Here is a 15,771-nt window from a genome sequence, read left to right as displayed (position 1 = left end):
ACCAAAAGCAAGAAAACAACATTTATAATCCTTTTTTAATTTATTTTCTGCAAACCAATGTACGAAATTAAATATCTCAATGCCGCGATCTTCATTTGTTATATAAATAAGCTACATTGAATGTCGTTTAATTTAGTTTTACATTGATTGGTGGTTGTGATTTCTTTATTCATTTTACGCCATTGTTTCTATAGTTTCTCATAGTCATATATAGTTACGCATATGTGTTTATGATGTATATATAACTACATACGTGGTTGTTATCTCATTAAGCTACAAAATTATATTCATAAGACGAATACAAACGATTCCACCTCCTTAGTTAGTTATTTTTATTTACCATTTACCATATACCATACTTTGTTCGCTCTTTTACAATTGTTTCAACAGGCTATTCGGATTAGTTGTTTGTCTCGCATTTAAAAATTTCGCTATGGGATTGTTAAATTGCTTTGCGTTCGTTTTTTGTTTGGTTTCCATTAGCTAGTTGTTCTTGTTGTTTTTGTTTTTGTCTGTTGTTTGTGGTTGTTGTGAGTGTTTTATTGTATAGTATAAATTGTTAAAAATCGCCCACTAGTTTCAATTCTGACTCAGCGCTTTTTCAAGTGTTTAAATAGTGTGTTTGTTTTGGTGTTCTTACGTATGTCTTAAGTATCTTTGGTGTCTTTAGTATCTTACGATTTTGATATAAAAGTTAATATAGGCAGGCGTGTGTTTGTGAGTGTGTTTCGTTCGTGTGTGTGTGTGTGTGTGTGTTAGTGTGCCGACTTACAAGCTAGTACACGCTACACATTTATTAACTTACCACTTAATATGTTTGTTTCCTCATCTCATCGCATCCCACTTCCACCTACATATCGCGATTTATCTCGTTTCCGGTCTTTGATTCGTTCGTTTTTGGACTGGACCTTCCAAGAAGTGCCACATAGTACAGAATGTACAGTTATACAGTTTACAGTTTATAGTTTAAGGTACAGCTATGCGAAAAACGAAAGAATTGCCAATTTGCATTTGTAACCGTGTTAGTTCTTCTGTGCTTGTAGTGTGTGTGTGTGTGAGTAGTCGTTGTGTGTATATGTGGTACAAAAAGATGGCAGCTCTGCATGTAAAGCGTAACGGTTCGTTCAAAAAAAGCGACCACACACTAAAGTATCTCTTACGCCATTCGTTAATTCGTTAATCGTTTGTCGTTAATTTCGTTAAGTTCGCAAATCGCTCCAAATGGACAGCTCGGTTACTCCGATTTTTCCGATCTTGTTTCATATTCTATATGAACTACGCCTCCGATATAAATCCTTTGCTAAAGTTATATATAAACTATTCCGATCTGAAGTATTGACAGTCACAGGCTCTATAAGAAGCGTGCCTTGGTTTTTCGAATTGTTTTCCTCTGCTTTAAATATATATGTATATATATATATATCTATGTATGCCCATTTGTATATACTCAATATGCGTGTATATAATATGTAGTATGTTTCCCATCTAGATTTAGTTCGTCTCTCCTCCGTATCGTGGTGTAAAAAAATGTTCCTCATCCTAACTCTGCAATTTCGATTTCTCTCTGTTTTTTTTTTGGTTTTAAAAGCGTATTTGTACAAACACAAATCGACGAAGGACATTTGTGTGGTTTAACATATAATTTAAACTAGTCGATATCAAAAGTCTTGAGGCGTGCGTGCAGCGTTTCATAGGAGGCCCGTCTCCACATTGTGCTCCGTTCCCAGCGTATTTGGATCGAAGTTGAGTTTCATTTCGCCGGCCAGGACGATTTCCGAGATGCAGCCGACAATGCCGCTGAAGTAGCGCTGGTGCGTGAAGTAACCCACATCGGGCATTCCACCTGTAACAAGGACATCCCTTAGTATACCGCATAGAACTATCATGTCTCATAGATACTCACCCACGTACAGACCGGTGTCCGTGTTAAGCTGGCGGAGTTTACCAGGCGCCCGCAAAGTGACTGTCTTTCTGCCATCCACCTCCAGATAGCCCTCTTGAGAGTTTCTAGAAGTGTAAGGGGTTTGGTTAGGACTAGTAAGTTTCAGGTATCAACGTCAAGGCTTTTATCCTTTTAGTTCTTAGAACCTATAAGATTTAGTGCTCACCTTATGGCTCTCACGCGATGCCACAGACCATCGCTGACCTTGGTGCCATTGAAGCGGATATCAACCTCACCAGATCCCAAGTCATAGCGGAAGTGTAAGTACCTGTTCGGAATATATATTGTATAAGTACATGCGGAATGGAGATCCCACCCTTCCACTCACCCCTGTTCGATGCCCAGCGAGAGGTAGTCGTCGTGTTCCTCCGTCGTTCCCTGGCGTCCTGTCCACAGAATCACGCCGTTCTCCGAGTGCGTCTTGATGCGCAGATTGAGATCGATGCTGTAGCTGATTACCTGGCTCATGGTGTCCGCGTCATTGTAGTGGAAATAGCTGTCGCTGCCGGCGAAACAAGCTCCGAAATTCTTGCGTACGCCCTGAACCTGCGACTGGTGCTCGGCGGACAGGTCGAACTTCTTCAGAAGACTCCAGTCGGTGTGGGTCTGCGGTGTGCTGGAGGCATGCGGTTCCAGCTTGACTTCCTCACCGCCCTGCATAACTGGCGTCAAAAGCTCATCATCGTTGTAGTCGTCGCTGTACTGAGAGGTGTCTTCGTTGGGGGAAACCACTTCTTGACTACCTTGAGGTGGAAACTGGACCTCTGCCTTCTTGTGACTAGAGTGCGCATTCGAATTTGACATGATGCGCTTCATGTCCTGGGCCAGTTGCTTGCGCTGGTACTCCTCCGTTCCATCGGAGGCGTCAAAAAGAGACTCATCGAACACAAAGGCGTTCTCGTCATCTTCGTTGTTGTCACTCGACCTGGGAGTACCGGGGCTTCCATCCTCAAAGGCCAATGGCACCTGACTGGCCGCCATGGCATCGTCGTACTCCTGCTGCTGCAGACTGGTCACCCAGTCATTGTTGTCCTCGAAGGTGAGGATATCGCTGTCGGGGTTCGTCTGGAAACTCTCGTAGTGGGTGGGCAGGCGACTCAGCTTGCGGGTGAAGGCAGCATTGGGCTTCTGATGGTGCTCGTGCTTGCTGGCATGGTGCTTCCCTGAAAGCCTGGGCTTTGCTTTAGGTGGACCACTGGATGTGGCTGAGGTGGCTGGGGCAGTAGTAGTCGTCTGCTGATGCTGCTTCTTGAGCTCTTTCTGCTGCTGTTGCTGCTGCACAAGACGGAATATAATATCATCTTCGATTTCCTCGTTGCTTAGCGCCCCCGCAGTGGCTTCCTCTGTCCTCTCAGAAGGCGCTTCAGTGGTCGTGGTGGTGGTTGAGGTGGTGCTTGTGGTCGTGCTCTTGGCAGGGGTTGGCTTATGCAAATTCCTGTGCTTTTTGGAATGCTTCTTGTGCGCCAATCCAGACACCTTCTTCGCCGCCTCCCCATTGTCCTTCGCCTCGAGGACCTTGGACTTGTGGAGAGCCAGCACGGGCAGCTGCTCGGGCGGCACCTCGGCGGCCTTGTTGCAGCGCTCATTGTGGATGCTGCAGCGGCACTCGTAGCTCTCCATTTGAGGCACGCACTCCGCCAGGGGGCCGCAGGGTCGTGCCACACAGGCGTGGGGGCAGTTGCCGATGTTGCTGCCACCCAATGCCTCCGCCACAATGCCCAGCGAGTGGCCATTGATGTCGATCTGTGAGTGGTGAACAATGGTAGACAATGGGATTGAAAGCGGAAACGGGATGTGTACCACTCACCCTCTGGATGCAGCCAACGAAGAAGGGTTTGTACTTGAGGTCCAAAGGCAGACGATCCACGTGGTTAACGCCACCCACAAAGAGATTCTGGTCCAGCGACAAGTGCCAGAAACCGTTCGAAGAAATGGTTAAGACCTCCTGATGTTTATCCACCTAAGGAATGGGATATAAAGAATGGGTAACGGAAGTTGAAGGACAGTAAAGACTTCCTACCTTGAGCACCGCCAGTCGAGCTGTTCGCGAGATCTTGATGGTGTGCCATTGACCCAGACTGAGGGAATGTTCGCTCCTGGAAAGAAAACCCGTATAGTTAATAACAAATGTCTCATAAATGTGACCCAGTTTGGGTGTTATGCTCACCGCACTAAAGCTGGACCACTGCCGAGATCAAAGGCGAACTCCACAAAGCCGTCGTTGAGGTAGAGGGCTATAAAGTCACCTCGATGCTCTGGACCCGAGTACAGGATCAAGCCATCTGCTTGCTCGGGCTTAAGGGTAACCTTTAGCTCCAACCAAATGAGGGCACTATCGCCCAGTGGAGCGTAGCGCAGGAAAGATGAGCCATTGAAGGCGGGAACCTGAGAGATGGTAAGTACATGAATAACCGAAAGCCTGTAAGATCTTTCAGAGAACACCCACCTGTAGATCCATTCGAATCTCACACAGATCTCCAACAAAGCCTATTGGACATAGGCATATGGCGCCTTGGTCTGAAGGCAGGCACTTGCCACCATGCTGGCAAGGATACCTCACACACTTGTCGGTGGAACAGTCCTCTGTGGGAAGTTATCAATATATTACTCTGTTTGAAACTTCATAAGTCACATCTTACGTATATCGAATCCATTGATGACATCGCCCAGGGGATGGTCTGTGAACTTGTAGTCATGTTCGTTGGCCACAAAACGACGAATGCAGCCGGCGAATCCCTCGGCCAGAGGTAGACGCTTGGCCAATCCAGTTATGTTGCCAATTCCACCCAGAAAAACTGGTTCCCGGAAAGTGATGCGTGAGAACAATCCCTGAAAGAGTTTAACTCATTTATAAAAAGTTTTCCTAACTCTAAACAGCGAACTTACATTCGATCTTCCCTGGACCTTGGTTCCATGATTGAGTACCAGCCAGGCATCCCATCGATGCCGGTAGATGATCACCGAGTTCCATTCGTTCAGCAGGATGGTCTCCCGGGATCGAACGCTGCCCACGCCGGAACCACAGTCAAACCAGAACTCCACGAAGCCCTTGTTTAGTAGCAGGGCCATAAAGTCACCGGTGAGGTCATCGCGCTCTCCGCTCAGCAGGATAATGCCGTCAAAGGACTCTGGACGGAATTCGATGCGCAGTTGGACGTGCTTGTAGGCGCCATGGAGCGCCGGAAATGCTAGCCAGGATCGCTTGGCGAAACGCGGCACATGGGCTCGAATATCTGCGCGTTTATAAAGTAACCATGTTAAGTTCTCTACGAGTTGGTCCTTTGAGTCAAACACTTACCTTCCTGACAGCCAGTGCCCGTTTTGCCAAAGGGACAAAGACAACGAGAACTGGCGGCAGTTGCCTCCAAGGCACAGATTCCATCGGAACCGCAATCCAGATTGCATGTGGGAGTGCTCCTGCAGTGGGATAAGTTGATTAAAGTACATTAAATTAGTTTTAAAGTACTTTTCCTGCTTTGGCAACCATCATGTACGCATCTGCATACCTGAGTTCGTTCGACATGACCAGCAAAGAGATCCTTTTCCAAAGGCCAAAGGATTTCGCCCATCCAAATTGGATGAGGAATTCAACAACCCCCCCAAGCAATACGTTTGTGTGACCCACCTGTCTGTTGTCATGGCTGCTCCCACGACAGCCGGTTCCGCTGCTGATATGTTCTCAAGTCGGTTGGTCTCCCTCGTGATATGCATTTGGACCTTGTTGCTGGTTACGTTGGGGTACTTCCTGCGGTTCTTGGCCGTGTTGGTATTGCTTGTCTTCTGATATGTTTGCGATTTGCTGTTGCGTCTTAAGTTTAATTGATTATTGTTGACATCGTCGTAGACGGACATGTCCGACTTATAGCTGTAGCTATAGTCATCGCTGCCATCGCCCTCGCCATAGTCCACATCCACGCGCTGCTTGGGCGCCCTGGTGGGGGATCGCCTTGTGGTCGTGGTCGTCGTGGTTGTGCTGGCGGTTGCCCTTGTCGTGCTTCTGCTGGGCGTGGAGGGCACTGAGCTGGGCAGCATCGTGCTGGCCGCCTTGAAGTCGACCACATCCTGCTGCTCCTGGCCCTCGGACTCCGAATTGAAGTTGATGCTCTCCGCTGATATGTAGTAATCGTTTGAATTGACTTTCTGTTGCTGTTGCTGCTGAAGATTCAGCAATTGCTGCTTCTGTTCCTGTGTCTCCGAGTTGCTGTCCTCCAGCTCGCCGTAATCGTAGCTGTCGCCCTCGGATCCGGACTCATCCTCTCCGTTTTCGTTGCCCGCCGGCGAGGCGGATAGGGTGAACGTGGACTTGGCCATCGCCTTGCCACCATCGTCGTTCGCCAACTTGGCGCTGAACGAGGCGCCCTTCTGGTAGAGCACATCCTCGTCCGACTTGCCACGCCCATCCAAACTGTTGGAAGTGGCGTTAATTACTGGAAAATCGAAATGGATCCGGTTACGAAATGCAACCATTTTAATTAAATTCAGCGAGTGAGCGGGCAAAATTAATGATATTTAATACTTTAATTCCCCTATTAACAAAGAAAAAATTTCGCAAAAATTAAATATTCCCAACTCAAAAGTTACGGATGAGTGGAATAAAAACGTGATCTATATTATTTTAAATTAGAACTAACTGATTGTATGCCATGTAATTTTTTCAACACATTGTCGAAAATAACACAAATTACATGCAAAACATAGGCACATATATAAATAATACGGAGTAACAAACACAAAAATATCAATTTGTCTACCAGCCGGGGGACCACAAAATTTCGAAGCTTAACAATTGCAAAATTTCAAATTCCCCAAACAAGTCGTTGCCAAAAATAAATAACACCAGAGTATGGGGCATTCCACATGTAATCGGGTGGCTCATCCCGCCCACTTTGCGATGCCAGTGCCATCCATTACACGTGATTTCCAAATAATAACCGAAATGCCAAATCACTTTTGTGGCCTGGCGTTAGTGAGCTGCATCTATGCATTCACACATATGTATGTATCTCCAATCCCAACCCCAAACCCAAACCCAATCCCAATCCCAATCCCATCCTGAACGCACCTTGACAGCTGTAACCGTTCTTGTTCAGCTCGTAGCCCTCGATGCAGTCGCACTCGTACATTCCATCGTGGATCTCGTAGCATAGTTGTTCGCAGGGGCTGGTGTGTCCACAGTGGCCTGTTTTTTGTTGGGCGGAGCGGGAGGAGGTAGTGGGTTTTTAGTGCGATTGTTCAGTTAGCATTGTAGCATATAGATGGGAGATAAGGGGGCTAAGAGAGGGTGAAAGGGGGACTAAAAGGGGACTATAAGGGGGAGATAAGGGGACTAAAAGGGGGCTAAAAGGGGACTATGAGGGAGCAATAAGGGGCAAGGCAACTTTCGGTCGAGCCGAGACGTTTCAGTTCGGTTCATAATTTCAGTTCACTTCAGTTGAGTTTAGTTGAGTGTACCCGTCTGTCTACGTCCATGTCTCCTCCGTTCATGTCCGTAACGAAGTGTGTGTGTGTGTGTGAGTGTTCCTGGGTGTGACCGACGTGTCCGCAATAAATTCTAATAAGCTTTAAGGACTTTGGGCCTGGTTTCGTTTCCTTACGTTCCGGTCTGCTCCTGACTTCGGTCATACGTTTTCCGTAATTTACTGCTGGCCATGGCAGCATTTCAAATGCACCACTCCACCCCACCTCTCCTCGTCCTCCACCGCACAAAATCATAATTACTACTTAAATAACTCGGTTGGCCGATAGTTCTGCTTGGCTGTTTTTAGTCGACGTTAATGGAAAAGTTGTTCGTACCCAGTTCGATGGCAATTTAAATGCAAATTCCATAGGCAGGCCGGCGGAGGTGAATCAAAATCACAGCCCATTCGTGCCTGTGCATTCTGGTGCCGGCTCACTTGACACCGAAATTTTGTGCCCGAGCAGAAGGAGGAAATGGCTGGGAAAACGAAAACATTCGAAAAGGGAAAGGAGAAAAGTAAAACATTACAGGCATTACGCATACGCCCGAGTGGCCCGGCACTTACGTCACACATTGTATTAAATGGAACGAACGCAGTGGCACTTTCTGAAGATGGAGACACGAACACGTCAGCTACTCTGTTAAAGTGCCATCAAAAGGAGGAGGATGGAGAGGGGACACGGGGCGTACATGGCAGGATTCGCCGCTCTGGACATAGCTTGTGCATGCATGCAGGCTTGCTAGTTGATTAAGCAACTGTGTGGGAACGATTAAAGTGCACCGGACACAGAGGACGCCAGCACACAAGCCCATTTGCATATGCACACACAAGAGAGCTGGCTGCCACCCAGGACCTAACCATTCCCATTCGTTGAAAACTCCTTTGCCCGCCGGCCATGCGTTGCGTATTCAAATTGAAATTGAAAAATCGCATTTTGTATGCAATTGAAATCGAAGTGTCAGCAGCACACACATCAGCATCGTCGCCAATGACAGATTCGCCCCCTCATTGGTACTGGAAATTTGACAACAGCCATTGCATAACTTCCGAGCCCTCGGCCCCGCTCTCGCCCTCGCCCTCATCATCCGTCGTTCGTTTGGGCTCGGTTTTTCTGGTTTACTGGTTTCCTGGTTTTTGGCCCCTACGCTCACGCATAATTAAGTCGCTCATTAATGTCAAATGCCGCACAATAGTGCCTCGTTTATTGATATGTCAAAAGGGATGGGTGGTGGTGGGCCGGGATAGGTAGGACACTTCAAAGTTGAAATGCCCGTGCCAAATATCGAACTTGAAAGTGCCCGAAATTTTCAAAATTAGGCACTTGGCACAGTCACAGGGGGAGGGATTCATTGGGGGGAAGGGGGGGTTTGGTTTCTGTCAAACGCACCTTGAAAGGCCGCCTCCTCCGGCTCCGGGATTGCACCCACAGCGATGCTGGCCGACGATAGTGATGATAGCACCAGGAGAAGCCACACGCAGACGACTCGGCAATGGTGTTGGTGATGCTTTGAAGTTGACATGCTGCACTCTGTCCACAGGTGGGCGCAATGGGGCGTATACTTGATGCGGCGCAGTGTTCCCTCCGCTTTCTTTCGGCGCTCAATTCAGTTGATTTCGTCGACAGACGGTAGTGGTGCTCTGCTCTCTGGCGTTCCAGTTCCGATTGCGATTGCGATTCCGAGTCCTTTGGCCATCAGCCAGCGGCGAGCATGGAGCGTGCATGCGTCTCGACGTTGCCACCGCGACTGTTGCTCCTAGTCCTGCCGCCAGTCCTTGTGCCCGAGTTCCAGCACCTGAAAGTACCAGAGCACACACACATACAAACACATACACGCACAGGAACGCGACACAAGCGCGCAATTAGTAGGCGGCAAAAGCGGAGGCAAGAGAGCTCAAGCCGACGCAAACGCAAATCAAGTGGTCATTATAATATAACCACAAATTGCTAAACACGCAGTGGCCAACAAATGGAGCACCGCCGGGGAACCAGGTTTCGTGGATTTGGGTGTATGGGGTAAGCAATGAGTGTACACTAAAAAAAAATGATAGGAAAGTGGAGTTTAAAGCAGTCGAGGTATTTTAGGGAGTTACGAAAGCCTAGTTCCCAAGCGGCATTTATAAATTATGAGATTTAATAAGCTATTATGATATTATTTTATATGGTTATGTTGTTAGTAAATGGTGTAATATTGCATGGATATAAACAAAATATAAAATAGAAAATAGGAGGCATTCGAATTATGCTAAATATCTCTCAGTGTAGCCAGTGTAGGCTTGAGCTTTGGCATGATTCATGGCGTTAGTAAAATCAATAGGAGCCACCATGGCAACGCCGCCACAACAAACAGACAAAGCCCCACATCAAGCGTGGCCACTCCTACACATTATCCAAAAACAGCCCCACCACCCATCAGGCAGCACCCATTCCGCCCACTTCAGTCAGCCCACCTGCCAACTGGCGTCCTACCTTAAGCCAAATACTGTGTGGCCAAGTAATTAGAAATCAATACGAGCACAATTCGGCAACGTGTCTACCTTGCATAGCAAAAAGACTGGGCAGGGGCATGGGCATGGGCATAGATACTTGCCACAGGCAGCAGTAGTTGATGGAAAAATCGAAGACGCAAAGAAAATCCAAGTTTTCTTTGCCCATTTTCGGGCCTTTTCGTTGGCCAATTTTAAATTGAAATGTCAGATGTCTGCAAGATGGAAGGAAAATGCGTGCAAATGTTGTTAGGCTTTGGTGCCACACACACACACATGCAAGCACACACACACACATCTCTTTTCTCACTCTCGTTTCCCCTCTCCTGTCTCACTCTGCCCCCGTATGGCTATCTCTTTCGCTGGCATCGCACTTAACTCGTGCTCGAGAAATGTGTAGCATACTTACTGGGGCAAACATTGCAACCGCAGCATCTCCGCTGTTTCGGTTTTTGCTCTGCTGCTCTGTTATGTTCTGTTCTGTTCTGTTCTACTCTGTCCTATTCCTTTCGCCTCACTCTTTGTTTTTCCGACGTTATTTATTTATACTATTTGGTGGCCCACTGGGGCGTGAGGCATCCAGATTCAGGAAGTCCCCCAGACGACCGGATGTTTGATTTGATAAATTAAGCTAAACCAACTGGAAGTTGCTTCTATTAACTGTTTGTGCTGATGTTGCTTTATTTCGGTGTTTGATTTATTTACAATGTACTCGGTGCTAGATAAAAATAGATACTAATAGATGCATGTGATGCATTGCTTTTTAGGAAGATTGGGTTTTCTTTAGTTAATCATTCAGAAGATACAAGTTTCATGACCCAAAAACTTGGAAAGCGTTTACTTTAGGGCCTATTCTATATATAGTCATTACCAGTTTGATAAATTTTGAAATTATATTATAATTAATATATTATATTTTCATTATTATAAATATGTTGTGAACATATAGTATAAAATAGATACTATAGCTAGGATAGATATTATAGCCAGTGTACGAAAAGGTCAAGAAATCAATAGAACCACCTTACTTATGCATATCCTATATGAATTCCAAATACCTGCAACCAAAAAAAAAAAACAAAAGGTAGTGTAAGCCTGCAATCGCTGTTGGAAACCCCTTGTAAGCGTACTATATATTTTTATGGCAATTTTCATATGCCTGCGCTTAAAATCGCGTTGACTGCCAGCGGCCTCGGGAGGTTTTCCCCAACCTCCACCTACCCCCTATCTACCCCGCCCACCAGCCGCTCCTTTCCCTTTGGGGCTTTCCTTTGCTGCATTAGTGTGTGTGTGCGTATGAGTGGGTAAGCACTCGCAATGGTTGTGCGTGCAAGAAAACTTTTCGCTTTTTTTTTATAAGTTTGACGTATGGGCTAAAAAACCCATCGCCATTCCGCACTGTCTCAAGTTGAGTCAGTCGAGGTTTCGTTTTTCGCATTTTATTTATTTACTTTTTTTTTTTGTTTTTCGGGGGCGACCAAATGTTGCCGTATTCATTTATATCGATTTTTCCACCTTGGCTATTTACCCACACTCCCCTCACACACACACACAGACAGCCGCACACACAAACACACACGCAGACGGTGCAGAGAGGTTGACATACTAGCCACATACTTCTTTTCTTTTTGTACGTTTGTATATGCACACTCTGTACGTTATATTTTCGCATTTCTTTCATTCGGGATTTCCCCACTGCCAACCCGTTTTTGTAGTGGTTTCTCCATTTTCAATTTTTTTTATTTATTTTTTTTTTTTTTGCATTTTTATTGCGTTTTTAATGGCATTTCTTTCCGGTACAACGCCTCCGAATGGCCAGCAATGTAGAATGTGGAAGCCCGTCGCCCAGAATTCGCTTTTGTGTGTGGTACTGGGTATTCCCCGCTATCCGTGCGCCGCTTTTCCCATTCGAGAGCTCGAAATGCATGCCGTCGATGTGTGGATGGGAAAACTCATTATTCAGGTAAGCAGCGGCGGCACAAAAACGTGAGCTCATTTGCCTGGAAAATGCGACCTCAGGAACTAATTAGAACGCATGGATATCGAAGTTCATAATGGGCAATCGTTCGAGAACGAGTGGCGCCCAACGTTCTCGACAATCGTCAATATCCATTGTTAGGTTTCTCGTTTTGAGAATAAGTTGATCCACCCAATTAGCCTAATGGACAAAGATGAGTGCTCCAAGTGGCAGTGATTTAATTACACAATTAAAAGCTCATTGGGCAGCGGCCTTTCATCGTCGATTTCTGATATCTGATAGCCGATAGTTGGCTGGAATCCATATTCGTTGCGCGGCTCATTTATCACAGATTACCGACGACTTTCATTCGAGTCGAGTGAAAGCTGCGGCATAAAGTTTATGCCTCGTAAATTCAAAACTTTCGCCCACTAGATACTACGTGACCACCAAGTGATGCGGAATTTTTCGTCTGTGGGAATACCAGAGTTTCAACCAGACCATAACAAATGATCAAATTGCTCTGGAGAGTCGCAAACTTTTGTCCACAGATATGGCCGAAAACTATGGCGTTTGCAGTGAAAGTGAGCCGGATAAGTGGTAAGCGAATTATTTGCATGCACATAAAGTGTTGCCTGCTTTTGAGCGTTCCGGCCAAGTGTCCTTTGTGGCTAGAAAAGAAAACAAAAAGGCAGGGGATAAACCTAAGCTCCCGCTGCTTTTCAATTATTAAGGAGCTCTGCTCTCGATGCCATGGCTAGTTTATTGATTCAAAAGGCAAACAAGGCCAAACAAAATGGCTTCCAGCGGAATAATATCCATGGCTGATGTCACGCAAAAACTTTATACAGCAAGCCAATAAAGGGGAAGTCCCCGAGCGCACAGAATCGCAATCGGAATCAGAATCACAACCTCAGAGCGGAAAAGTTAAGTTGGAAATGAAACGAGACGAAATAAAACAAAGCAAAACGAAAACTGAAACTGAAACTAAAACTAAAAACAGCAACAGCGAAATACAATAAAAACCTGGCCCAAAAGAAATGGAAACAGGAGCGGAAAACAGAAAACAGAACCCGATTCCTATACAGCAGCCAAACACAAAGGGAAAACGTTGGTCCGGCAATAAATTGTGTTTTTATAAGGCAGGTAAATAGAGCACAAAATCCGTGGAGGGCCAATTGGGTGGCCAGCAACCACAGAATACACGGGATAACACACAGAAAAAACAAAGGCGCTTCTTAAGGGTAGCAACTCGAATCAACTCGATTCACGCATGCCACACTTCCGATTCCCCGAAACTGGCCAAAATGACAGGCAAGAGACAGCCGAGCGACCACAGTGGAGACACGCTAATTGGGCAAATCATCGTCGCTATTCCTGCGCACGGAGGCGGTTTTATGGGGAAGCCCTAAGGGTACAAACCATTTAAAGGGGGGGTGGCAGAGGGGGTACAGGTAAATTACTCTGTAATTTTATTTTAACACGAAATCTGATAAAGGCGACCTTCTTAACAAGCTTTTTTTACAAAAAAAAAATATTACTTAAAAGCACGAAGTCTTATGACCATTAACTCTAGCCCAAGAAATTATATGGCATTCATAAAAAAATAGTACTAAATTCATTGCAATGTCAAATATTGAGTATTCGATTCGTTTTTGTTGAGTTTCGAGCAATTAGCGAATAAATTCAAACCAATTGCATTCAAAAGTTGCGCGACTAGCAATATAAACTAATTGACAACTTTTGAACGACATGGAGCATTCGTTTTTTATTAACTTGAGCTACTATCTGCAATGGGTGGCTTAATTAAGCTAAAAAATTCGATTACTAGAAGCAAATATATTCATGAATAGCTCGCATATATTGATTTTTTGTAAAAAGTTCTTACGCTTTTTACTAATCAAATAAAAGCTATCCATAAAATCAAACCAAAATCATCGAGAATTTTGTGCCATGTTGCTAAAAACGAACATGATGTTTTAGAAGTATTAAATAAATATGATTGTATGATGATTCACTAGCCGTGTAAACAATATCGGTTTTGATAAGCAAGCCATGTTTGCAAAACAACAAAAATATAAATGGAAAAACAGAATTTCTGTTTTCTGAGAGTAAAAACAAAATATTTTAAGTCAGCCTGCCCCACACACATGAATCAAATATGTTTCAAAAACATAAATAAAATGAATATTTGTTTCGTTTTTCAGATGCATGAAAAATCAATAAAACGACATGTGTTAGTTAAAAATTGATAAGAATGTTTGCCTTTTTTGGCTGTCGTTTTTCTTAAGCTTAAGCTTTCTTTCGTGCCAATAAAATAAAAGTTGGTTTTAGTTTTGAGAAATGTGTGGCTTGGAGCGCACTATCCCTAGTATCCACTGTAATAGCCTTGAGGTTTGGCGCGTTTTTTTCCATGGGGCTTATCCTGCCTGCGCTTTGAGTGCTTAGACATCGGCCCATCGTCGCATAAATATATATCCTCCTATATATCCTGCTATATGCGGGACGCGGGCCTAATTTATGGCGAATTTGCAGGTGCGCGTTTTACTTGAGAGCTGTCAAAGACCGCGTTCCTTGCCACAACGACAACAAAGCCAACAGCAACAACAAAGTAATTTTCCCCGCAAGGACCCAAGGACTAAAACAAAAGCACACACATACACACACTCAACTCAACTCGAGGGCGCGTGTGTGTGTGTTTGTGTGCGAGTGGGCGATTTTATGTGAGTGCTTCTGTGTGCGTGTGGGTGGAAAAGGGGAACTCCCCCAAAGACTTTTGAACTGCTGGCGATGTGAACGAACTGGTAATTATCAACATCATCATTGCAACTTTAGTTTGACCCAAAAATCGCAATAAATAAATAGAAGTGCTGCATGTACATATGAGTGCGTGAGTGTTTGTGCTTGTGGTTGTGTATGTACATATGTGGGTGTGAGGGCAGTGAAGTGGCCACTTGAAGTTCGCTAGCCACATAAATTTCCATTATTTCATTTCGCAATTTTACGTCTCCTTAAAGTACACTCACACACGCACACACACACATGCACAGATGAAATCCTTACGCTTGCTGTTGCTCCTGCTGTTCCTCTTCTTCTTGCTCAACTGCCTCTGGCTTCGTCCTCGCTGATTTCTGATTCCCTCTCCTCTCCACTCCTCCTGCGCCTCTTCTTCCACTGGCCTGTGCTTTATTTTTCGGCGTTCAGCGATTTTCGTGGTATTTACATTTACACACTCCTGCACACCCACACACCCTCTCACTCGCTGGGGAGACTCACTCACACTCACACTGACACATTCAGCTGTCGTATAAGCTGACTTTCACATTGCACTTACGATTTTTCGATCGGAGCACATGAAAATCGAGAATTATGGTGGAATTTCGACGCTTTGGCTAGTTTCCTGCAATGGCTATATGGCTTATTCGTTGTGCGACGGTGTGTATATGTATTATTTTGGTTGTATCCTGCGAGCGGATGTCTGATGACGGCGGATACGGATGATTTCTGGCGTTTCTAGCGATTCCGTTTGTTTTTCGTGGGAGCGTAACGTTTTTACACTCTAATTGACGGGAGACTACTGAGCGTATGACTGTCGATTCGGAATGGAAAAGCCACTTGCCAAACGGAAGAGAGATTGAGAACCAGAGAGTGCGAGAGAGCGTCTAGCTGTCGCAGGAAAAGAAAAAAAAAACAAACCCACGCAGACATCGCAGAGAGCGCCGGACACGGAGTCCTTGGTCCTCGTTGTTGTTTTTATATCCGCTGTCCGATTATCCGGCCATGTAAAGAGGCGCCAATTCAATTCACGCAGTTAGCTCAGCGAATAGGGTTGCAAGGATGTCTTCTTTCGAAAAGGGTTCTTTATTAAAAACGTCAAGTTTTTTACGTTATTACAGTTATTTTTAAAGATAGTTTGTAAGCCAAAGTTT

General features: G+C 45.3%; 1 protein-coding gene across 1 annotated transcript; it reads right to left on the bottom strand.

The window, feature by feature from the left end:
* Window positions 1-21: 21 nt before the first annotated feature.
* Window positions 22-15,409, bottom strand: LOC6609365 (pikachurin). Its single transcript, XM_002034018.2, has 15 exons — window positions 15,177-15,409; window positions 8,789-9,194; window positions 7,005-7,121; window positions 5,568-6,369; window positions 5,241-5,359; window positions 4,829-5,175; window positions 4,582-4,771; window positions 4,389-4,525; window positions 4,110-4,327; window positions 3,963-4,038; window positions 3,750-3,902; window positions 2,271-3,685; window positions 2,109-2,210; window positions 1,904-2,007; window positions 22-1,843 (listed from the first exon to the last, which is right to left on the bottom strand). The coding sequence occupies exons 2-15, from the start codon at window positions 8,919-8,921 to the stop codon at window positions 1,689-1,691; spliced, it is 4,068 nt and encodes a 1,355-aa protein (XP_002034054.1). The 5' UTR covers window positions 8,922-9,194; window positions 15,177-15,409; the 3' UTR covers window positions 22-1,688.
* Between the last annotated feature and the right edge of the window lie 362 nt (window positions 15,410-15,771).

Source organism: Drosophila sechellia, chromosome 2R (genome assembly GCF_004382195.2).
Source record: "Drosophila sechellia strain sech25 chromosome 2R, ASM438219v1, whole genome shotgun sequence".
Lineage (NCBI taxonomy): Eukaryota > Metazoa > Arthropoda > Insecta > Diptera > Drosophilidae > Drosophila > Drosophila sechellia.
The sequence above is the reverse complement of the archived record's forward strand: the minus strand, read 5'-3'. Positions and strand labels throughout refer to the sequence as shown.

What these genes read in the sequence shown, in the direction of transcription:
- LOC6609365 (XM_002034018.2), bottom strand. Translation starts at nt 8,921, where the DNA reads ATGTCAACTTCAAAGCATCACCAACACCATTGCCGAGTCGTCTGCGTG. An exon ending in GGGCACTGGCTGTCAGGAAG is followed by an intron (nt 5,176 to 5,240) that starts GTAAGTGTTTGA and finishes ATAAACGCGCAG; the next exon opens with ATATTCGAGCCCATGTGCCG. An exon ending in TCGTTGGCTGCATCCAGAGG is followed by an intron (nt 3,686 to 3,749) that starts GTGAGTGGTACA and finishes CACCACTCACAG; the next exon opens with ATCGACATCAATGGCCACTC.